Source organism: Hydra vulgaris, chromosome 12 (genome assembly GCF_038396675.1).
Source record: "Hydra vulgaris chromosome 12, alternate assembly HydraT2T_AEP".
In the NCBI taxonomy this organism is placed as follows: domain Eukaryota; kingdom Metazoa; phylum Cnidaria; class Hydrozoa; order Anthoathecata; family Hydridae; genus Hydra; species Hydra vulgaris.
This window is the reverse complement of record NC_088931.1, coordinates 17,251,819-17,277,288: the sequence shown is the minus strand read 5'-3', so window position 1 is coordinate 17,277,288 and position 25,470 is coordinate 17,251,819. Positions and strand designations below refer to the sequence as shown.

Sequence of the window (25,470 nt, the reverse complement as noted above, 5' to 3'; positions counted from 1 at the left end):
CTATTATGCCAGTCAATTCAGTTATATTTTACTAGACAATGTTACCTTTAACGAGATTTAAAAAAAACAAACATTTCTTAAACTAGTGCTAGTCAGAACCTTTAAAATACTCAAATATTTAAATTTATGGAAATATTCAGAAAATATTTATCCTTATGTAAAGGATGTCTAGAGTTAATGTCGTTATTTAAACGATAAATTTTTTTTTTTAAATATTTTTGAGACTAAATATTTTTTACGCTGTAGTTTTTTTTAATAAAACACAAAAACAATTATTTTTATTTTCAATACTTTCAATTGGTCAATAACACAAGAGCTTGTACAACATCGCCACCAGTTTCTCTTAACTTTTGTTCAGCAATGCTTTGAGAAACTTCCATTTCGTTTGTAATTAGTTCAATATCTTCTTTACGAACTTTAACTTGAGCGAGTTCTTTTTCTCTGGCTGCTTTCTTTGTATTCTCTTCAGATCGCCGCCCCTCCAATAATGTTATAGCGTTGCTAATATTTTGTTCGTCAATTTCTTTGTCTTCTTCGTAATCTGTGATTTTTTCAAGATCTGCACACGCAGCCTTTTCGTGCTTTTTTTTCTTTTCACTTTGCTCTTCGTCCTCGGAGGGTTCGTTTTCTCCATTGACAAGGTCGGGCTCAGCAACCGGATTACTCATATTTATATTTATTTAAATTGCTATAAAATAAAACAATCTCTGTACATTTTAATCGAAACAAACATATCTATACTATAAACTTAAATAAATGCGCGAACCACATTATTCAACGAAACATCTTATAACATAATACAAAAAGACAAATAAGTTGCGTACATTTAGAAGAAAATGAAATAAGTTAGAAAATATTGAAGAGAATTCGTATTCTTCGTTTTCATTAAAAAGACTTTACTCAAATGCAAAAATATTTTTATTAAAAAAAACTTTACTCATCTGTGAAGATATTTCAAAAGCGTAACAAACAGAGGGCTTGCATCTATTGTATAAGTTGCAGTCAAATTAATATCCTAATGTTTCTTTTTGATAAAAAATAATTCACAAACAAAAATTTTACAAGATGAAATAATTTCGGATTAACTCAACAATATTTATAACAACCACTTCTTAAATGTTGTTTTTAAAAAAAGTAATAACCTCAACTCTATTAAAAAAAATCATTCATTTACGGAAGAGCCGACCTCCTTGTACTGCGGCGAGGAAGAATCTCAGTTGGCTTTGCGTTGTTCTTGGCAACACGCTTCGGAGTTTGAGCGTTAACGTCTTTATCAATTTCAAAGTTTAATATACTGTTTTTGTTGACACGTGCATTACTGGATAAGCTACAAATAAAAAAAAAAGTCAATTATGGATCAAAATTTTCAAAAAAGCTTAACTTATTTAGAGGTGGCATAACAAGATTGGTTATGATCACAGGTTGTCAATTGCTGGTAAAGATCTAAGAATGTAATCCATCTTCACCACCTTTTAGTAAAAAAAGAAAAAAGAAACAAAAAACACCTCAACGTCGCACAGTGCCTCAGAAACCTTAAAAAAAGGCATAAATTATTTGTTTATGAAAAAACATTATATTTAACATGTTTTTAGGGTTTTTCTGGGTCCAGGAATTTTTTCTTGAAGTTAAAAATTGATCTGACCATTCTAATCGGCATTTTACTAGGTGGATGAAGCATATAAGGGTAGGGTGTATCAATTCTTCTTTCTTTTTTTTTGTAAAATTTAAAATCCAGGGGCTTAATTAAAAAGGTTAATAAAAAAGAAAGATGTTTTACTAGGGTGGGCCACTTGTTATAAACAGGAAAATGACTGAAATATGATATACGATAATTTAATCTGAAATGATGAAATATGATAATTTAAAAGGGAAAAATTATAACTAAAAAAACATTTTCGTTGTAATTTTTTTGAAAAACTCACTATTTATTAGACCAAATTAAAAAAAAAAATCATATTTGGTTGAAAAAGTCATAAAAATGATCATATAAACTAAGCTTTTATGAATGATTGATTTAGAAAAATTAAGCAGTTTTTTTTATTTTTAGGCAAGGAATTTGATCGTAGGTGTTTAAAGGTTTTACCTATTTTTAAAATAAAGAGTGTTAAATTTTGCAAAATAACTTAATGACAGTTGCGAATATGCAAAATAAAAGATCCAAAAATGTCTTTAATGACACACCTTTTGTTTTAATGATACACCTTTTGTTTTAATGATACACCTTTTGTTTTAATGACACACCTTTTGTTTTAATGACACACCTTTTGTTTTAATGATACACCTTTTGTTTTAATGATACACCTTTTGTTTTAATGACACACCTTTTGTTTTAATGATACACCTTTTGTTTTAATGATACACCTTTTGTTTTAATGATACACCTTTTGTTTTAATGATACACCTTTTGTTTTAATGATACACCTTTTGTTTTAATGACACACCTTTTGTTTTAAAGTAAAAATCAAAATACGACTAACAAAGAGGAACAGTTATAATTTAAAATGATATTTATTTGATTAAGTTTATTTATATGCTGAATATATGCTGAATTTTAAGACAGAAATCTCTATTTAGTATGCTGAATTTAACTAAAGCTTTGTTAAAAAAATTGTCTAACCGAATATCAATTAAACGGACTAGAGGTTAAAAAGTTCTTTTAAAATATCCAAATAAAGATGAGAGAGCTTAGGAAAAATTCAGCATTATTAATAATCAATATTACTTACAATAACACAAAATGTTTAACTAACCGTAACCCTTATAAGAGCCATTATAATATTATTAGAGAAGCTTTCTTTACGTCATCAAACATTTTGCAAACGCGAACTTATTATCAAAGTTAACTGGCAAAAAATATTTATAAATTAATTTGTAACAAGCAAAGCAAGAGCATCAGCTGTAAGATATTCGCTATTTTCTGTCTTTTAGTTCTTGAAGCTCATAAAAGATACTTAGGGTCCGACCTAATAAGAAAGTGATTTCTCATCACATTAATAAAAGAAATTTTTGCACTGAGATTTAATTGGGTTTTGCGAATTTTTTAAATTTTTTTTGGGACTCTTCTGAATAAAATCCGAAAATTCTGAAAAAATGATCGCCATCGATCACACACATAACAGAAGTTATATCCTGCACATAAAAATTTATACACCACAAACGATTTTGACATGAATAAGTTTTTCCCATTTTTTAAAGGCTTTATTTTGTGTTAAGAACATGACAAATTGTCCGCAAAACTCGCTTCTAATTTAAAAAGTGTATTTATTGTTGGAAAAAAAGCTATTTAAGAGCAAAATTTTTAAAATAAAATTTTTATCAAAGAGATAGCCCTAATGTTTTAAGAAGCAGATTTAAAAATGTTTAAGCTAAAAAATTACTTTTTATTAAACATATTTTTGTCCACTTTTTAAGGTTTCTGAGGTAATGTGCCTCGTCTAATAAAAAAGTTCTCTACGTCAGCAAGCAAATTAAACGTCATTTACATTTACAAATAAATAAATAAATATATATATATATTTACAAATAAATAAATATATATATATATATATATTTACAAATAAATATATATATATATATATATATATATTTACAAATAAATATATTTATTACAAATAAGAAAATAAAATATCACTATTATCATAGAATTAGGAGAATTTAAACCTAATTGATTATTAAAAGATCAACACGAAGCACCCTTAATACCCTCATTACACCTTTAACTCACCTCTTTACACTTTTAACCCTTTCTCTCAGTATTCTTAAAAATTACTCAATAAATACTTTTTTTATTGGTTGGATAAATATATTTTTTAAGGTTGTCAAATAAGTGACTCTAAAGTTAAAGAAGCTATTAAAATTAAAATATAAATTAACAATAAAAAGGTTTATAAGATTTTTATATTTTGCAGCGCAGCCGCCTGAAAAATTTGCTTGATATTTGGTTTTTAAAAAGACGATCTTAGTTCAAACTTCATATATTAAAAAAGTGATTTTTTATATCATATATTATAAAAGTGATTGTTATGAAAATACACATTCCGGTGGGGTGAAGACATCACTCTAATGAGCATAACGCATCATAGAAGACATGTTAATATCTATGTAAAAATCAAGGAAACTAAACCCTGGAAAAAAGACTTTTAAAAAAATAATTCACGTATGTTACATTAAAAAACTATATAAAAATAAGTAAATAAAAATGAAGTGAACATTTTCCACTTACTCTTTACTATGAATGTTGGATTGTTGCGTTTTTATGTTTTAAAAATTACGTTCCCTGTTTTTCACGATGTATTTACCTTTTTTTTTTTGTATTTACCTTTTTTTTTTCCAACATTAACTACTGAGATTTATTTTAGGAGTTTGGAGTAGGGGGTTTTAAAATAAATTTACAAAAATTGAACACATATTTTCTACAATTGTCGCCTTCAAACAGTGTAATGTGAAACAAAAAATCTTAAACTCAACTTCATGTTCTAAGTGTTTAATTCAGTTTTGAACTTTTTCAGATTTTAATAGTGAATTAAATAAATTTATTTTTAAATTAGGTAATTTGTATGTCAAAATTATACCATATTGCAACTTATTTAAAAGTGCGCTACAAGTTTTAACTATATAATATACCCAGGGCTTGTTATGAGATTTTATTACATAAAAGAAAAGCGTAACTAAATAAACATATTTACATCATTAAAAGTTTATGTCAGTTTCGTATTTTAAGGTACCGCATTGTAAATATTTTTAATTTGAAACCACATTAAAAATCGTTGTAAGTCTTTATCTTTATAAATATCTTTAAATTAAACAATATTGTTTTAAAAAAAACTATAAATAAAGTTTAAATGTTGTTTAAAAAAAAAAAAAAATTTTTATTTAAAAAACTTATACTTATTTAAACTTGTATATATTTTTTCTTTAAAACATTTGTCTTAGGGATCGTCCATAAATTACGCAATGCTAAATGTGAAATTAACAAAACAAAAATGATTAAAAGTTTTCTCTTGCAGAGTCTTTAGTTAAGTAAAAAATCAAAACAGCTCATTAAGTTTAATTAAAATCGTTGCGTAAAAGAGCATAAGATCTCCTATTTCTGTCTTTTAAATAAATTTAGCATTGCATAATTTATGGACGATCCCTTGTTTATTTTTTTTAGAATGAGGGGGCAGTTGTTTATGTTTGAATTTCTTAACGTTAAAAAATAAAAACTCTCAACATTTTTTTTTAACATTTTAAACAAAATCTTCGCATACTACTCGTAAACTACTCGTAAACTAGTTAATTATTTCTAATTGACTTTCATTCTATTATCAATCAAAGAATTAGTGATAAAGAAAAAACGTTTGTTAAAAAGCAATTTCAAAACTGAAAAAATCATCTTTTCATAAATTCGTTATATAAAATTTACTAAAAAAATTCTCTAAATATTTTCAATAAATCTAATAAATTTGCCTACAGGTTTGATAATGGTTTATCCGGCAACACATTTTATATACAGTTATAAGTGCATTATACAGTTTTGTATATTAGCACTTTTGTAATGGAATGAAATAAAATCATTGATTTGAAACTATAAATAAGCAAAATAGTTAAATGTAATACAAACATTTAAAAGTAACTTGAATTAAATTTATTAAATTTTTTTTGCAAAAAACTTGCAACTGGATGTTCAAATTTTAAAGTTTTTTTTAAATGTAATAAGTTCTTTCAATGAGGACAACTTTTGAATCATTAAATTATTGATGCATTAGTTTAAACTAACAAAACAAAAAAACAACAACCCCTGAAACCAAAATAGTTAAGAAAAAATAAACTAAAAACTATAAAATGAACATACCGGCTTCTTTTTTTATTGCTAGTTGTTTCTGAGGTCAATCCTGTTTCGATCAATGCTAGCAAAGGATCTTCAATATGTTCAATTCTACCAAAGGAAGATCTTGTATATCTCCTAGATGGGACTTCATTTTTGTGTTCAATTGGTGAAGTATTTTTCTCTAATGTTTGGGTTTTAATGTTAATATTAGGAACAAAAATAGGAGTTTCTTGTTTTTGTTTATTTCGAGTAATATATTTGCTGGGTGTAGATTTATTCTGTAAACTTCTAAGCGAATAACTGGTATTCATTGATCGATTTAATTCATCTTCATTTGTTTGATTCACATCATCGTTATTTTCAAACATTTTTTCAAGATCTTTTGCTTTTGTTCTAGAGTAACTTTTTTCACCAGTGTCCTCTTTTTTTAAATTATTTCTTGTTCTTAAACTTTTTTTAGGTGTTTTAATAGCTTGTACTTCTGATAATGAACAAAGGCTGCTGTCCATACTCTTTTTTTGCATTTTTTCTTGTTTTGCAATACTTTTATTAAATTGAATTTCAGGTTCTTCTTTTACATCAACTTCATTGGTACGTATTATTTGGAGGGGCTGCATTAAATCAACATAGCTTTCTGTGTGTAAATGTCCTAATCGTTTATAATCTATATCTAATTCAGAAATTGGCATTTTATGCATTACAACTTCTACATTAGAAGATAAGTATTGTTCATTTTTAAGTCTTCTTCCAGTTGTTCTGCGAGTTTTTTTAATCTGTTCAGTAGATTTTATTTTATTTATTTCAACATCCACTATTTTTTCAGATGAATCTGATAACTGTTCAGAATCAATGATTGTTTGTACATCATCTTTTGGTGGAATCAAATTATAAGTTTGTACATCATCTTTTGGTGGAATCAAATTATAAGATGGTTCATCTGAATAAATTAAATTACGTTTGATTTGAGTTGCTTCTGTTTGTGTCTTGTTTTGCAAAACTGACTTTCTGGCAGATCTTCGAAGGGGGGTCAGCTCGCTCAATTTGTTAACTTTTTGTTTGTCTTTTAAACCACCTGGACTTTGATTGCATAAACTTAATGTTGCTCCATTTTCTGTTGATACTGCTATTAGATCGTTCATTTCATTAATAACATTTCTACTAGATAAATGATCTGTAGAACTTTCTATTGAATCAAAATAAAATTGTTTGTAGCTAGATTCAGTTATTTCAATATCTGCATTATTATGAGAAAAAAGTTGGTTTTGTACTTTTTCTTGAACATCAACATTTTTATTTAAAACTTCAGCTTCATTTAGTATAACATTTTGACATGATTCACTGTGTTCCACATCATTTGGTATAACATTTTGACAAGATTCACTGTGTTCCACATCATTTGGTATAACATTTTGACAAGATTCACTGTGTTCCACATCATTTGGTATAACATTTTGACATGATTCACTGTGTTCCACATCATTGACAAAATCCTCTGAAAGAAAAACTTCATTTTGTACTTCTTTTAAACTTTCAACTTGTTTAACAGTGTAACAGTTTATAGAAATACTGTTGTTGTCACTCAATAATTCTTTCTTGGTTTCTTCGCTGCATCCATTAAAAGAAAATGCATTGTCTGATTTTTCAAAACCAAAATCGATATCATAATTACACTTAACACTTTGATCAACATTAAAAGTAGAACTTTCTAAAAAATCATTCGCATTGCTTTTAAGGGAGTCGTGTGAATACAATTCCAAGTTGTTTAACACCTCACTGTCTTCTTTAACATTTTCAATATTTATGACCTTAGGAGAATACTGTTCAAGCTCGTTTGAACAATTATTTGTTACCTTAAAAGGATACTGTTCAAATTCATTTGAAAAACTATTTGAAACTTCAGAAGGATACAGCTCAAGTTCATTTGAACAATTATTTGTTACCTTAAAAGGATACTGTTCAAGCTCATTTGAACAACTATTTGTTAACTCAGAAGAATATTGTTCAAGTTCAGTTGTATAACTATTTTTAACCTCAGAAGAACTCAGTTCAAATTCTTTTGAGTTGAGTTTGCATTCATTTGTATCTTGGGATGTTTCTTCAAAACTAGGAATAAAATTATTTTCAATATTAAACTTATTACCCTCATTATTAAAACATTCATTATTAGATGAATCATTTTTTTGAGTTTTTCTGATAGATTCTTCATTTATTGTAATATATGCAGAATCGGAAATATGCTCATGCATATTGGTTTGTTCTTCTAATGATTCAAAAAAACAATCAGATTCATCTTGACTTTTGTTAAATTTAGGTGATAACTCAGTTTCATCTGCAGAAAAGTGATCAACTGACTCTTCATCTTTAACAGAGTCTTCATCACTAGAAGATAATAATATAAAGCTATCAGACACTAGTTCTTTTGAAGATTTTGAACTTAATGGCAATGCTGTTAAAAGAGCAGGTGACTCATCAAAAAACCTGACTGGAGAATTATGACATTCAGGTAATATGGTAAAAGATTGTTGATTTAAAGCATCATTTTGACTTTCTTCTAAGTTTATTGAAGCTGGAGATGAATGGAATGAGTCAGTTTCATGCAGTCTCTCTTTTAAATTGATATCACTCTTATATTCTGGCTTTTTAGAACTCAAAGAATCTAGTATTTCATTAATAGACATTGAATAACTTGTATCAAAACTAACAAAACTGTCGTTGTTGCTTTCGTTTAATTTCTGTTCCAATTGATATTCTGTAAAAGGAAATGACAATAAAACATTAATTTTGGGTATTTATAATCATTGTTTTAGTCTTTGTAATGCTATTACATTTATGAAACTGACAACAAAACGAATTGGAGCATTTTATAGCATCTGTACTTGTAGTGCAATTTACAGATCTGTAAAGAAGTCTGTAAAAAGTCACTGATCACTTCATACTTTTAGAGTACTCCAATATAAAGCAATTAATAATAATAAAAAAAAGCTAGATATTTTCTTAGGTAGCAAAAATACTTCCATTATCTTCATTACAAAGAAACTTTCTTTTACTGCTTTTGTTATAGAACAAACAAAAATATTATTTATAAAGAAACAATCCTACAGATATTAATAGCTACAGAATTAAAACCTTTAGAAATAGACATATAAAAAGATTGAAACTTATACATATTAAAAACAAAAAACTCAAACCTATAGACTTGATGTTTCAAAAATATAGAATGAACATCTATTTTAAATCAATTGTAGAATAAGTGAGTTTTACTGGTGACCTTTCATTTAGCAATAAAAATTTAGCAATAAACTATGCTAAAATAAATTGTTAATTAATTATTAAATTATTTATCATAATTGTAATACCAAATTAGTAATTATCACAAACCTGACACTTCCATTGTTTTTTCCTCTGCAATATTTGGGGAGCTTACTTGGATCTCGCTTTTTACACTGCTGCTAAACGAATCTTCAGAAGTTTCACATAAATTATGTTGAACAGCATCAAAAGGTGATATCATGGGAGATATAGTATTAGGTGAACTAAAACCGACAAACCGTATTTTTCTAGACGGAGTTTGTTCTGGCAGTTGAAATAAAGTTTTTCGGGATGTATCAGTATTACTTTCATTTGTTTGCACAATGGTCTTGTTTAAAGGCTACATTGAATTAAAAAGACTACATTAAACAAAAAACAACATTAACGGGATTGCAAATAAGAAAAGTAAAAACACTTTTATTATGTAAAATAAGCATTGATATATCATAATGACATAACTATTAGCATCACAACTAAGTAATTTATTTAAAGTTGATTAAAAAAACATTTACTACCTTAAGAATAGATTGTGGTGTTTTACTGGGTGCTGTGGTTGATTGAATAATCTTTTTAATTTGTCTAGCAGGTGGTGTTTTTAATAACAAATAAGCATCAGAACCAGAATATAAATGTCTCCTGTATAACAAAAAATCATTAAAAAAATTGATGATTTACTTTTTAAACAATTATAAAAAATAATATTAAATAATCACCAAAAATATATTATAGTAAAGTTAAAATAAAGACAAAGAAGCTAAAATCACCGAGCTAAACCAATTGGTTGTTGACTTATCTTTTCAATAGGCATATCTTTACTCTTCTTGCTTGGAGAAATTACTTCACTATCAAAAAGAGTTACTTTTCTTCTTTTTTGATTTGAAAAATATCTCCCAGAAGAATCTATTTTAGCAACTTGATGATAAGTTTTATATAGCATGGAAAGTTCAGCTGAAGGATAGCTATTTTGGCTCTTTTTTATAATAGTAGATAGTGGAGTTGAGTGTGGATTTAAATTACCATCTATAAATAAAAAAAGCATATCTATAGTAACAAATATATGCATAAACATAATACATATAACCTACATATATATATATATATATATATATATATATATATATATATATATATATATATATATATATATATATATATATATATATGTATATATATATATATATATATATATATATATATATATATATATATATATATATATATATATATATATATGTATGCATGTATATATATGGTCCTGTTTTGTTTTTTATCTACATTAATGAACTTCTTGACAACCTTACACCTAAAGTAGCTCTTTTTGCTGAAATTCTCATTTGTTTACTATATCTGTCTCTGCATGTTTTAAAAACTTGTTTTTTTTTTCTTGTTTCCCCCCCTGCATTTCAACCCTTTGAAACTCTCTCCCATCTTCATGTTTTCCTGACCTACAAATTTTCAAGTCTGCCAACTGTTTCCTTGCTCTACAACTCTATTCTTTTCTAGTAACTCCCAACTTAATAGTGGTTGCTTGCAGCTTTCAATTCAAATTAGAATCAAATAATATATATATATATATATATATATATATATATATATATATATATATATATATATATATATATATATATATATATATATATATATATATATATATATATATATATATATATATAATTGGTCTATAATTTCATGAGAATTAATGCAATTTTAAAGGTTTAAGTCAAAAACATGAATTTTCAATATACTGTTTTGTTCATCTATTAAATAACACACTGTGAGCAAAAAATCCAAGTAATGTTGTATACAAAAATCCAAGTAATGTTTGTAAGCAATGTTGTACACTGTTAGTCACAAGGTACCTGTCAAGTCAGTTGCCAAGAAAACCACGATATATCTGTGAAAGCTTATGACTACAGGTTTCGAAAAATGTAAAAATTAAATCATCTGCCTATGTACGAAAATAAAAAAAAATAATAAAAAATGAATTTTAAAAATTTATTTTATTACACATATATCTGAAATGAAAGAATCTCAAAAATTTTGCATTTTTACATTATTTATCAACAATGAAAGCATCTCCAAATTTTTTGCATTTTTACATTATTTATCAACAATGAGAGAATCTCAAAATTTTTGCATTTTTACATTATTTATCAACAATGAAAGAATCTCAAAAATTTTGCATTTTTACATTATTTATCAACAACTTTTTAATTTAAATAAAATAATAGATACTATAATTTTTTAAAAGTTTGAAAATTTTTTACTACTTAAAAGAAAATTTTAGGATAATTAAAATAGGAAAATTTTAATTTTCACTTTTTCCAGAAGAGAAATTCATGAATTAAGCATTTTTGAGGCTATTTAAATAAACAAGAAAGCTTCTCCTAATATAACTGTTCGACTTTTACAAACTAAGGGTGGATAAACATTTTTATCCATAACTCCAGGTAACAAACCTTATTAGACTCCAAGTAAACAAATCTTATTAGAGTATTTTGTTTAGAAAACAAATTATGACTTTTGCTGTATTATAGGATCATCAAGTGCAAAAAAGCTATTTAAGGATCAACCTGTTGTAACAGCGAAAGATCTTGGTCAGGCACAAATAAGTTCAAAAATGGATTTAAAAAAGGCAAACAAATTTAACACACCCAAAGTTTTAGAGCCATACATAGCTAAAAAATTTGAACAAAATTTTGAAAAGAAATTAAAAATCTTACTCAGACATGGCATTTACAAACTCAGACAAATCATTCTCAAACTACATTGTTGCACAGAGTGACAGATGAAAGTTTCATCTGATCGCCATACTGTATAATATTCTGGAAGGTCATTCTATTTGTCAGGTGTTGTTGCGTGTGGCTGAGGCTCAGATCAATTTCTAGTAAAGCTAAGAATTCTTTTGAAAAGATGAGTTCAAAAAGTAAAAAATCATCTTTATTATCTGAAAGTTACCACAAATTATTATGTGTTCATTATGTAAAGATTATTGAAAAATAAAAAAGCATTTTGTTTAATGTTATCACAAACAAAATGCAATGAGGGATTGAGAGTTAACTCCAAAAACGTTTTGCTTTACAATAAGTTTAACATCATTAAAGGAGAGACAAATTATTCAAGGAATTGTAACAACAAGGTGCAGCGTTGTCACAGAGATGCTTATTTTATAAGCAGTCCATTTATCAGAAACTTTACCAGAGCCAGTTCCTTTGATATTCAAATTAAAGTCTTTATTTGCATCTAAGATCTATTAGTATTTTTAAAATATACTCACCTCTTATTGGCTTTTCAACACACTTAAACAAACCTGATTTGTATCCAGAATATTTCTACCATATCCTTTATCCTTTATCAAGAGTTTCTGTTGAAACTTCTTCATTCAGTTGTCACCACATCTTTTAAAAGGAGGTCTTAACAGAAATTTGTTTTAATGTAGTGCCTATTCAATTACGTTTTTATTTTTTTTAACTTCTTTAGTTTTTCCTCTAAGCCACTTATTGTGAAGTATTAGTAACAGTTTTGTTAACAAGAACAACCTGTATACTTTTCACACTGTCATGTTCTTTAAAAACACTGAACATTTCAGTAACAAAAACTAATCCAGCAGCACAAGTAATAAAAACTTTCCTATAGGTCAAAAATTTTCCAGAAAATTTTTCAAATCACAAGTAAATGTTAGGTGATGTTTTAGATTTAAAGCTCATTTTAAGCATTTCTCCTTTTTTTCATTTCTAATTTTTTTTAAGTTGAGTTTTATATTTACTTGTTTGAGTTGTCTGATCAACTTTGCTATGAAACCACAAGGCAAATTAGTTTAAACAAATTAGTCCACAACTTCACTAATAATCTTTACTCTTGATTTAGTCTTATTTGCATTTATCAACCAGGTATTTTTTGCTTCTAAAAATGAGTTCACATGTGGTATGAGAACTTCTGTTTTATTTTCAATGAGGTATCTGTTGTTTATTATCAAGAATTTAGTTCTTTTTGACAGCTAAGCTATCAACAAAAAAAAGTTGACATGCACCCTTTGAACCAATTTTCTTCACAAAGACAAGCGATCAGAACAAAAAACTTCATTTTTTTACTTTCCTATTAACAGACTTTTAAGTTAAAAAAGCTAAACTTGTGTTACTGTGGCACATATTGAATTTACATTATTACTATTTTGTTGAATTTCTAACACAATATCTGCATTTAAATCACACTGGATTATTAAGATAGTAATTGGATTATTAAGATAGTAAGCATCAAAATACTTGTTTTCTTTTTTCATATGTGTAAAAGTAGCAACCTCAACATTCAAGATTTTTGTAAAAAATTATAAAAATGTTGCAAAAAAAAAAAAATACACATTGTATTAAAAAATCAAATGCATAAGTTTTTTTGAAAAGTTATATGTACATGCATTCTTTTATGTAAGTTATTTTACTTCAGAAATAGCAAAAGAAAGTTTATGTAATTTTAAACAGCTGAAAATACTAAAAGCCAATCATTTGTATAAAATAAAACCATTGCAAAAACATTTAATTTTAAAACTAACTTAAATTTAAAGACTGCATGTAAACAATTTAAAGACTGCATGTAAACTATTTAAATACTGTATGTAAACAATTTAAAAAGTCAAATCTTTATGGATTTATTGAACAATAAATTTTATTTTAACATATATATATATACATATATATATATATATATATATATATATATATATATATATATATATATATATATATATATATATATATATATATATATATACATACATATATATATATATATAAATATATGTATATATATATATATATATATATATATATATATATATATATATATATATATATATATATATGTATATATATATATATGTATATATATATATATATATATATATATATATATAAATAAATATATATATATATATATATATACATATATATATATATATATATATACATACATATATATATATACATACATATATATATATATATATATATATATATATATATATATATATATATATATATATATATATATATATATATATATATATATATATATATATATATATTGTTGTTTTGATTATGTAATAATAATCAATTTTTTCAATTTGAGAGTGATCAATATAAAGTGAAATAATCACAAAATAGATCAATAAATAAATAAAAAAATAAGATGAAAAAAAACAACTTTTTTACGGTACTTAAAGTTTCATGCCGTTTGCGGCACTCATCAGCCATATTTTTTTTTTTTTTTTTAAAACTTCTTCGCTTCCAACAAGGCTGCAAGCAGCCACTAATTAAAGATGGAAGTTACTGAAAGAGAAAAGATGAAGAATGTAGAGCAAGATAACGATTGACGGATGACTTAAAAGATTGCAAATTATATGATTCAGGAAAGCAAGATGAAGGAAGCGAATTCCAAAGAGCTGATGTTCGAGGAAAAAAACTAGACAAATAAGAGTTTTTGTAGCACTTAGGAACAGTCACAGAAAAAGGATGACACTTAATTGAATGACGAGTAACACGAGAATGAATTATAGTAGGTGGCACAAGAGTCGCTTCTCTTTCTCTCTTCTACAAATACTATAATGGGCACTGCTCTTTAGAGCAGTGCCCATTATAGTATTTGTAGAAGAGAGAAAGAGAAACAACATTACGACGATGTGATAATGGTTGGAGGTTGGCTGCAAGAGCAGGTCCAACTATGTTTACAATACGTTTTTGTACTTTGTCTAAAAGAGAAAGGGCATCATTAGAAGATCCGCCCCAGATATGGCAACAATATTCCATACAAGACCGGATTTAAAATTTATAGAGATAGAGAATAGAATCCGAAGTAAGAAAGTGACGAGCTCGATAAAGAGATGCAACCTTAGCAGATGCTAATTTTGCAACTGATTTGATATATGGTTTCCAAGAGAGATTGGAAGTAAGAGTTAGTCCTAGAAGATGGAGAGTAGGTGACTCATCGAGTACATCACCGTTCATAAATATAGGAAGATCTAAATTATTGCGATAACGATTAGCTGAAAAAAATTGAGTTTTATCTGAATTAAAGTTCACCAGCCACTGTGAGCTCCATGCTGTAGCAGAAGTGAGATCCTTTTCAAGCTCAAATGCCCCCTCCAAGCAATCAGAGAGTGTTGGTTTCTTATCACGACAAGAATAAATGGTAGTATCATCAGCAAACAATGCCACCTTAGATGTGAGAATATCTGGAAGATTGTTAATGTAAATTAAAAAGAGTATAGGGCCAAGGATAGAACCTTGAGGAACCCCTGAAGTTACAGAATAAGAAGAAGAGTGTTGTCCATCGAGGACAACTTTTATGATACGATTGGAAAGGAAGGATTCAATGATCTTAAAGATGTTGCCGGATACACCATAAGAAGAAAGCTTATGAAGAAGACCAGCATGCCAAACTTTATCAAAAGCTTTTGAAATGTCAAGAGTGATGGCCTTAACCTCTCCACCTTTATCTAATGTACGATAAAACCTGTCAGTTATTACTGTTAGCAAATCAGCTGTAAAACGAGAAGATCGAAATCCATATTGATGGTCAGAAAGTAAGTTATTAGATTCAAGATGAGAAATTAAGTGTTTGTTAATTAAAGATTCAAAAACCTTGCTTATGATAGGAAGAAGACTTATGGGACGGTAGTTAGACGAATCAGATCGCTCTCCAGAATTTTTGAAGATAGGGATAACAGATGCCGCTTTCCAGCAGGCTGGAAAGCAAGACTCTGATAAGCACTTGTTGAATAGTTTTGAGAGTATAGACGACAGCTCCGGAGAACACTTCTGCAAGACAATAACAGGTATGTTGTCCGGGCCACAAGCTGTAGAAGAGTCTAGGCAGGAAATCACTTTAGATACAGATGCTGGAGTGATATGAATGTCAAGCAGTGGATCAACCTGTTTGTTGGCAATATCAGGTAGAACGCAACTAGTGAAATCAAGAGATGATATTGATGAAAAGTTTTTAGCAAACAATTCGGCTTTGTCTTTAGGTGAGGTGACAAAGTCTGAACCATACAAGAGAGGTGGAATTATAGATTTGCCCTTATTATTGCTATTATTAAAGATTCTCCAGAAGTCACGAGAGCCTAATTTTTGAGATGAGATACGAGATTTCGTGACCTGAGAATAGCGGGTTTTGGCGATAGACAAAACCTTTTTACAATTATTTCTAGCAGTAATAAACAGAAGCCTGTTTTCTGGAGAATTGTTTTGCTGATAAATATGGAAGTAACGGTTTCGATTGGCAATCGCAGCAGCACAGTGTGAGGAAAACCATGGAGGAGAGTGAGGCTTGACCTAGAATTGTCGAGAGGGAACAAAAGATTCCATGCCAGCCTGAATCCACGAAGTTATGTAAGAAGCACATTTGTTGACAGGAAGACGAAAGATTTCTACCCAAGGACCATCACGAAGAAAATCACAGAAAGAATCCCTGTCAGCTTTAAGGTAGTTGTAAGAAATACGATAATAGGGGGTACCGGTGATGAAAAAGAATGAGATATTAATTTTAGAGAGATCAAACTGTGATCAGAAGCACCTAAGGGTGAATGTGGAGAAACTGAGCACTGACTAGGATCAGAAACAAGACATAAGTCGAGTAGAGAAGGTAAATGATTCGGATTGTCTGGAAAGCGAGTTGCAAAGTTGACTATTTGAGTTAGGGATTGAGAAAGGCAAAAGTTGTGGGCTTTAATGCCTGCAGAATCACTGACACTAGAGCCAAGCCATTCAGAGTGGTGAGCATTAAAGTCACCGACAACAACTATATTAGCTGATGGATAAAGAGAGAGGGCTTGGTCAATATGATCAGAAATAACATCAAAAAGTGTGCAGCCTTGAGATGAAGGAGAGCGATATAGAACAAAGAGAAAGACAATAGAGTGAAGTGGTGCTAATCGAAAGCACATAAAAGAATAGTCTGTGGATTCAAACCTAGTTTCACGACAAATGGGTGAATTCTTTCGAATGTAAATGCCGAGGCCATGCATGTGACTATTGGAGTCTTTACGAATTAGAGGAAGATAACCATCAACACTAAGATCACAAGATGAGACTGCTGAACTCAAATTAGTCTCACAAAGAGCAAGTAGGTCTGGTGAACTTTGCAAGAGATATGACTCAACAGAAGAAAAGTTACTTCGAAGACCACGAATATTAGTGAATGATAGGTTTAGAAAACTTGGTGATGATGATGGTTTATTGTGTTTTATAGTTTTTGGTACTTTATTCATTTTTAAATTAGATTGAAGAACTTGACTCAAAGCATAGATAGTACTCAGAACACTGCTTAATATCCCAAGCAATTGCCTCATTACTATTAATAAACCCTAAGCTGTAACAAAGGGCTCCAAATGTGGCCTCCGCAATGCACACCAAAAGTACAAACAGGGACACCATCCATGCGCAACATGGCACTGTTAATACTCTGATATTTTTCAGCTGTTGATGGAATCAGCCTCTCTGAGAGCTACCACAGAGTTCGGGAAACCTGACTACCAGCCGGCCTCAGAACCATAAAACTGAGTTTTAGAGCTGTACCCTCATTAGGAGATAATAGAATGAGTTGCCTAGTCATAAAAACAGAGACACAAGCAAAACCCATGCATTGAGTCAAGAAGATCCAGCATTCAACATCCTAAACTGGAAACAATGTATTAAAAATACATCTGTGCCAGCCTAATAGATGGAGAAGGGGTGCGAGGCTGGTCAACAGATAGATTCTGTTTACCCCTTAAATATATTTAAATCAAGAAAAAACCGTTCAAAAATACAATTAAAAAACCGTTACAAAATTAAAAAAACAACGGAATGAGTTCTGACCTCAAATAATAGTAATAATAATGACAATAATAATAATAAAAATAATGATAATATGGAAAAACATCTTTTTTAATCGATGTTTTTTAATCTTTTTTAAAAGTTGTTTTTTTTCATCTTACTTTTTTATTTATTTATTGATCTATTTTGTGATTATTTCATTTTATATTGATCACTCTCAAATCAAAAAAACTGATTATTATTACATAATCAAAACAACATAATTTTTGCTCCATACGTCAAGCACTCTAATCAAGTCACATATGTGATGGAAAAAATAAACTTTGCATATTCAGTCAAGAACATTTCGATACCATCCATTAAAGACTTCAAAATACAGTTATTGGATAAAACTGAAACATTAATTAAAAGGATGCGATGGAAAGCGTTTTTCTTTTTAAACAAGAGTTCAAATAGTAAGAACAATTTTTATTATAACTACGGATTAAAAACATCTAATCATCCAAAACAAATTACAGAAATGATAGCTTTTGAGAATGAACTCATTGATCTTGTAAAGCACATTAAGTTTCGAAAGGTGCACAGCAGTTTCCAAAATAAATTAAAAAAAGATATAAACAGTATTCGAAAATCTAACTTAACTTATACGTATGCTGATAAAACGACCAATCTTTACAATTTATCTAAGAACGATTACAACCACTTGTTAAGAAATGCCATCACTTCAAACTACAAATTATCCAACTCAAACATAATAAATAAAGTAAACTTAGAAGGTAAACGTCTTTTGAAAAATCATGAAGTTTTTAATAAAATTGAGATTAACACATCTTCTGATTGTTTTATCACTTTAAAAGACCATAAAGATAATCTTGAAAACAATCCGACTGTCCGTTTATTGAATCCTGCTAAAAACGAGGTTGGTAGAATTAGTAAAGATATTCTTTCTAAAATTAATACAGACCTAAGAAATATATTACAATTAAATCAATGGAAAAACACTCGAAATGTTATCGATTGGTTTAAGGCCATAAAAGATAAACACCTTTATAAATTTTTAGTTTTTGATATTATCGACTTCTACCCTTCTATCAGTGAAACACTTCTTAAAAACTCTATCAATTTTGCGAAGCAACACCTAACATTAAATAAAGAAAACATATCACTAATTTTTTATGCAAGAAAGTCTTTGCTTTTTAATAATGATCAAGTTTGGATAAAGCAATCAAGTGGTTTATTTGATGTTTCCATGGGAGCGTTCGATGGTGCAGAGGTTTGTGAGCTGGTAGGAATATTTCTTCTTTTTCAAATTTCAAAATTTTATAACAAGCTTGATGTTGGTTTATACCGTGACGATGGCTTGGCAGTTTTTAGTAATAAAAGCAGTCTTCAAATGGAAAAAATAAAAAAGCATATTGTTGAAATATTTAAATGCAATGGCTTACGGATTTCTATACAATGCAACATGAAAATTGTTAACTACCTTGACGTGACTCTAAATCTTAGTGACTGCACTTTTAAACCTTATTTCAAACCTGATAATACATTAAATTACATCCATGCTGATTCAAATCACCCACCGAGTATATTAAAATAAATACCACATTCGATTGAACTTAGATTGTCTACAAGTTCATCTAACAAAGAAATATTTCAAAACACTATTCCTCTATATAATGAAGCTTTATTAAAGTCTGGTTATAAATGTAGTCTAACATATAATCCTATAACAATATCAACTCCAAAATGGAACAGAACCCGTAACATCATTTGGTTTAACCCTCCATTTAGTAAAAACGTTAGCACCAACGTGGGAAAATGTTTTTTGAAACTTATTGACAAACATTTTCCTAATAATAATAAACTGCATAAAATCTTTAACAGGAACACAGTCAAAGTTAGCTACAGTTGTATGCCAAGTGTAAAATCTATTATAAGTTCGCACAACAAATACATTTTATGCAATACAAACCTTAATCAACAGGACTGTAACTGCTATAATAAAAATCTCTGTCCGTTGTTTAATAAATGTTTAACAAGCAACATTGTATATCAAGCAACTGTAACAACAGATAATCTTGATTCATCTTCTAATGAAAAATCCTACATTGGGATAAGTGAGACTCCTTTTAAATTAAGATACGCTAATCACATTAAATCATTTAACATCTCTAAATACAAAAATGATACTGAACTCTCAAAACATGTATGGAAGTTAAAAGAAGCTAATTTAGTCCCTATAGTTAAGCGGAAAATTCTCAGGCGATGTAAAGCATATAATCCAACATCCAAATCTTGCAAATTATGTCTCACCGAAAAATATGAAATTCTATATTATAAAAATACTAATTTATTGAATAAAAAGAATGAGATTGTTTCTAAGTGTAGACATAGAAACAGATCCCTTCTTTCCCAATATGACACTGGCGATTAAAAAAGATGTTTTTCCATATTATCATTATTTTTATTATTATTACTGTCATTATTATTACTATTAGTTGACGTCAGAACTCATTCTATTGTTTTTTCAATTTTGTAACGGTTTTTTAATTGTATTTTTGAACGGTTTTTTCTTGATTTAAATATATGGCTGATGAGTGCCGCAAACGACATGAAACTTTAAGTACCGTAAAAAAGTTGCTTTTTTTCATCTTACTTTTTTATTTATATATATATATATATATATATATATATATATATATATATATATATATATATATATATATATATATATATATATATATATATATATATATATATATATATATATATAAATATATAAATACTAAATTAACACAAGATCAAGGCAAAAACATTTTTGCCTTGCAAATATATTACCTGGAAAATTAAGAACATTATTCAATGTTTTTAAATTATAAATTCTTTTTTGCTGTGAATGAGGCAACATTTTGACAAATCCTCCAACAAGTAGACATTGTGTATTTATTTGATCCTGTATAACATGATCAAGTTTTACCTAAAGTAAAATACATTATTTGTGAAATAGAAAAATAAAGTAAGAACAATAACATTTATTTAAAATGAATTTTTTAAATGTAAAATGTATATGAAATTTACAGTATTGATGTTTTTAAGTTTTTTTGAAAGCTCTATTGCTTTTGAATACATTCGCTTTTCAAGATAAAATACCATCAAGTAACTATTGTTATCTTCGCTTGATTCCAAAAATGTTTGAAATTGTATCTAAGTAACAGAAAAATGTTTTAAATTGTATCTAAGTAACAGAAAAATGTTTTAAATTGTATCTAAGTAACAGAAAAATGTTTGAAATTGTATCTAAGTAACAGAACAAGGTTAGAAATTGTATTTAAAGAACAGAAAAACGTTTGAAATTGTATTTAAAGAACAGAAAAACGTTTGAAATTGTATCTAACAGAAAAATATGATGTAAGAAAAATTTAACAAAAGATATAAGGTGAATTAAGATAACAACAACAACAAAAAAGCTGTAAAAAAAGCAATGAAAAATTTCTGTAAAGATTTGTTAAAATTTAAAAAATTATCTACCTCTTCTTCTGTAGACAAAGACAGACAAATCAACTTTCCTAAAAGACCATTGGATTTGGAATTCAACAAAAAATAATAGAAAACCTGTTCTTTAATCGATTGATTACTATATAGACTCTGAAACTTATATGCACTTGATAGCATTTTTAAGTTCAAAAACACTTTTACAATGTACTTGATATCAGACAATTCTAAAACACCAGAAGGTTCTTTACAGGAACAAAATGCTAAGAGAAGATTTGTTTGTTGCTGCTTGTATAATAATCGTACTATGTGCACATAGTAAATACATGGAATAGCCATGTTAAATTGTGTTAATGATTCCACAGCTTCCTGTATGAAAACAACAATATAAACATTTCGTTTTTAAAATATAAATTCAGCATCAGGATTTTATGATAAATCATCAGTGACCTTGTTGATTTTACATTAAATTATTAGTGACCTTGTTATTTTTATGATAAATCATCAGTAGCTTTGTTAATTTGTTGGATGAATATTAATAATTTGTTTATTTTATAAATTTTAAAAATTACCATAAAAATTTTTTGTATGCAGCTTTTATTTTAATTTTAAACTTTGAACTTTAGTGATTAAAATCTTATACTTTAAAAAAAATTATATGAAAATGTTATTATCTTATTTCTAAAGGGTAGCACAAGCAAAATTAATATAAGAAATTTTTAACTATAGTTTGTAAGCAGGTATGATCACTATATTAAGGTACAGACTATCTTTTCTATTATAAAATAATTTTTTAAACTTCATTTTAATTAATTAATACCCAGAATACAACACTTGAATTTTTAAAAAAAGACCATCAAATATATTTTTGTTGCTTAAAAAAAAGTTGCTCTTATGTTATATTCAACTTCTCTAAAAGATTAATTGAAAGAATTTTACTTTCAGAACAATATAAAAACTTTTATTTACTGTTAATTAGGTAACAAGCTAAATCTCAAAGGTATCTTAAAAATACTTACAGCATATAATTTATGATCTAGCAGCCAAAAAGATTGAACAAGAATTGAGGAGTTTTGGGACAGCTTTAAACATTCTTTAATTTTTTCTGAGGTTTTGTTAGTTTGTAGTTCACTTACACATTCACATAAATCTAAGATCCAATAATAAAAAAGCAGAAGTGGTGATTCGTCTTCTGAAAGATTTTGAAGGAAAAAAGAACACATTATCTAAACCAAATTAAAAAAATTTGAATAAAAATTCCAGACAAAACTTTAAAACAATAATACCTATAAATAGTTTAGAAAATAAATTTAATTGTGTCATATAAAATTGCAAATAAAATTCACATGCCTCAATTGAAAATGGAGGATATTTATTTAACTTTGTTTCATCTTCAATTTGATCTCGAGACCCTATGTTTATTGGCTCCAAATTATCTAACATCAAATCAATGAGTAAAGATAAATTGGAATCTTCCCTAAAATATAACAACATCATTATAAGATTTAAGAAATAATATAGATATAAGAAATATATATAATACATAAATCAGCGATCAAGGTTTTACATAAAAGAACTCCAGCTACATTGTGTTGGTACACCTATCACTCAAGCTACATTGTGTTAGTACACCAATCACACAAGTGTGAAATTACCAATAGGGTAAAAAAAATATTCATAAATACTTTTATACTAGATTTTAAGTTTCTTTAGATAAATAAGAAATGATTTTTAAAAAACTTTAAAAACAATGTTCAAGAATATTATTGCAATTTTAGCATTTTCACTAATATGCAAACAAAAAATTAAATTTACTTTAAATTAATTTCTACAACAAAAAAAAGTATAATACTATAAACATTTTGAAAAAAAAAAAGATAAAATTTTCAATAATAAACCAAATCAGACTAATTTAGTCATACTAACCATAGACTAGTATTTTTTTAGTTTAAATTAAAAATACATCTTAATTAAATATTTTAAATACATCTTAATTAAATATTACAGCATAAATAATAAAGCATAAAAGTTCTCCATATTTAAATTTTGGAAAACTTCTTCTTGCCTTTGTAAAAGGCAAATACTGTTTATGAGCTATCTACATTATTTAAACAAGTTTGTATAACTTTTTAAACAAGTTTTTTATCATATTTTATAAGTTTTTATAATTTTATTGAAAATACTAAAACAGATATAACTTTTCAAACAAATGCTTATAAGAATTTGAAAAAAAAAACAAGTTCTTAAAAAAATATAAAAACGAATAAAAAAAACATAATAATTTCTTGATCCTATAAGTCTATGCCTGTGTATTATTTTTTGACTATATTTTTTCTTGTTTAATATTTTACTGATTGATTTTCAGAATATTAATGTGCAATGAATAAAACCTATTATGCAAGTTTATTTTTGAAGCGCTTAACAAAAATACTATATTAAAAATAGTATTAAAAATGGAATTAAAACAAAAAAAATATATATATATTTAACAGTGCAAAAATTTAAGAACAAAAAACAATAAAGATAAACTAACTTTTCAGAATTCTCAATGCGACGAGCATCATAAAAATCATTTAATACTTCAAATGGATAGGATATTTTTCTTGATGACTTTTTTATTTTTTGATCAAGCTCTGGAAGAACACGACCATCTATGAGTAGCAGTAAAACATCGCAATACTGAAAAACAATAAAGAACATATATACATGTATGTATGTATGTATGTTTGTCTCTCTCTCGTGTGTGTGTGTGAGTGTGTGTGTGTGTGTGTGTGTGTGTGTGTGTGTGAGTGAGTGTGTGTGTGTGTGTATATATACACACACATTTATATTAGGGTGGCTCTAAAAGTATTATTTTTAACTACACCTTATTCTAGGCACCCACCTATTCTGTACCTAATATAAAGAAAATTATATGTGCAAAAAATCAGAATCATTGATAATTATTGGTGGTCCTCAAGCTGGATAATTTCATTTTGCAACAGTATTAGCAATCTGTGTAAATCAATGACCTACAACTAAACCTAATTTTTTTCCTTTTAAATTGTAGAAACATTAATTTTGATTTTTAACTGACAAATTATGCTACATTAAATAAGATCATGAACTAATTATCTTTTAACACACTTGGATTTCAACTAAATTTAAAACTTACTATATTTTCAATCTCTTTAATAAAACTACATCTATTCCAGTTTTAAAAGAATTTTATAAGAATTTCAAATTTCTTTCTGTAAAGCAAAATCAGAATAAAACTAAAACTTGAGAGAGAGAGAGAGTTATCTACTGATAAAAAAAAGTGCCTGGCCAAACCAAAACCCTCAGTCAATCAAAATATTATTAACAAAATATAAATTGATAAAAAAAAAAATACAGAATAAATGGATGAAATTAAAATCACCTATAGTTGGTGGAAAATTTAATTATCTGACAATGGGTAAATATAAAAATCCCTAAAAATAGTTGAGAAAAAAGATGGCTTAAAGTTTTCATAAATTGGTAAAAAATAAAGACTATAATAGATTAGTATAGGCCTTAAAAGGATATTTGAAAGTTATTTCTGCTTTTTGGTCGCTGTGAAAAAATAAAAAATAAACCTAAATAATGAAAAAATAAAAAATAAACCTGAAAAAAAAAACAACCCATTTTAAGTGTTCCACTTAACATAGCCAGCAGTGAAAATATTATTTGTGAATGAAAAAAGTTTAATATTATGTTAGTGTAGCACTCTAGATGTAGCAAAGTTCAACAGTGGCATAAAAATAATAGTATAATATATAACATAGTAGTAGCCAGCTTGATAATAGGTGCATCTTTTAATCCTTTTAATATAATTTTATTTTTATTCATTTAGTAAACCTTAGAAATTATCAAAGTTTAAAAGTAATTAAAGATCAAAATTTCAAAGTTATTCAATTCAAATAAATATAAAATAACTTTGAAATTTTTATTTTTTCTATAGTCTATTAAGTGAAACGCTTTTAAACTCTTTGTAGACTGACAAGACTTATTTGTCCCACTGAATTAACTCTTATTATTATTGGAGGGCGGAAC

At 27.3% G+C, this 25,470-nt stretch overlaps 2 protein-coding genes across 2 annotated transcripts in view; both read right to left on the bottom strand.

Annotated features, from left to right (window-relative positions):
- Positions 1-272: 272 nt before the first annotated feature.
- On the bottom strand, positions 273-726 carry LOC100210836 (huntingtin-interacting protein K). The gene has a single exon (XM_065812389.1). It carries the CDS (start codon positions 666-668, stop codon positions 294-296), a length of 375 nt encoding a protein of 124 aa, XP_065668461.1. The 5' UTR covers positions 669-726; the 3' UTR covers positions 273-293.
- A 295-nt stretch (positions 727-1,021) lies between these two features.
- LOC100206121 (protein ELYS) overlaps positions 1,022-25,470 on the bottom strand; it is a 61,572-nt gene continuing 37,123 nt past the window's right edge. Inside the window, exons 14-24 of the mRNA XM_065812388.1 lie at positions 23,951-24,096; positions 22,768-22,894; positions 22,437-22,643; positions 21,454-21,786; positions 21,004-21,129; positions 20,764-20,902; positions 9,883-10,138; positions 9,634-9,754; positions 9,188-9,458; positions 5,834-8,558; positions 1,022-1,327 (exon numbers count right to left, since the gene is read on the bottom strand). Of these exons, the coding sequence (XP_065668460.1) occupies positions 1,171-1,327; positions 5,834-8,558; positions 9,188-9,458; positions 9,634-9,754; positions 9,883-10,138; positions 20,764-20,902; positions 21,004-21,129; positions 21,454-21,786; positions 22,437-22,643; positions 22,768-22,894; positions 23,951-24,096 (4,608 nt within the window). The 3' untranslated portion in view covers positions 1,022-1,170. The remainder of the gene's footprint in view (positions 1,328-5,833; positions 8,559-9,187; positions 9,459-9,633; positions 9,755-9,882; positions 10,139-20,763; positions 20,903-21,003; positions 21,130-21,453; positions 21,787-22,436; positions 22,644-22,767; positions 22,895-23,950; positions 24,097-25,470) is intronic.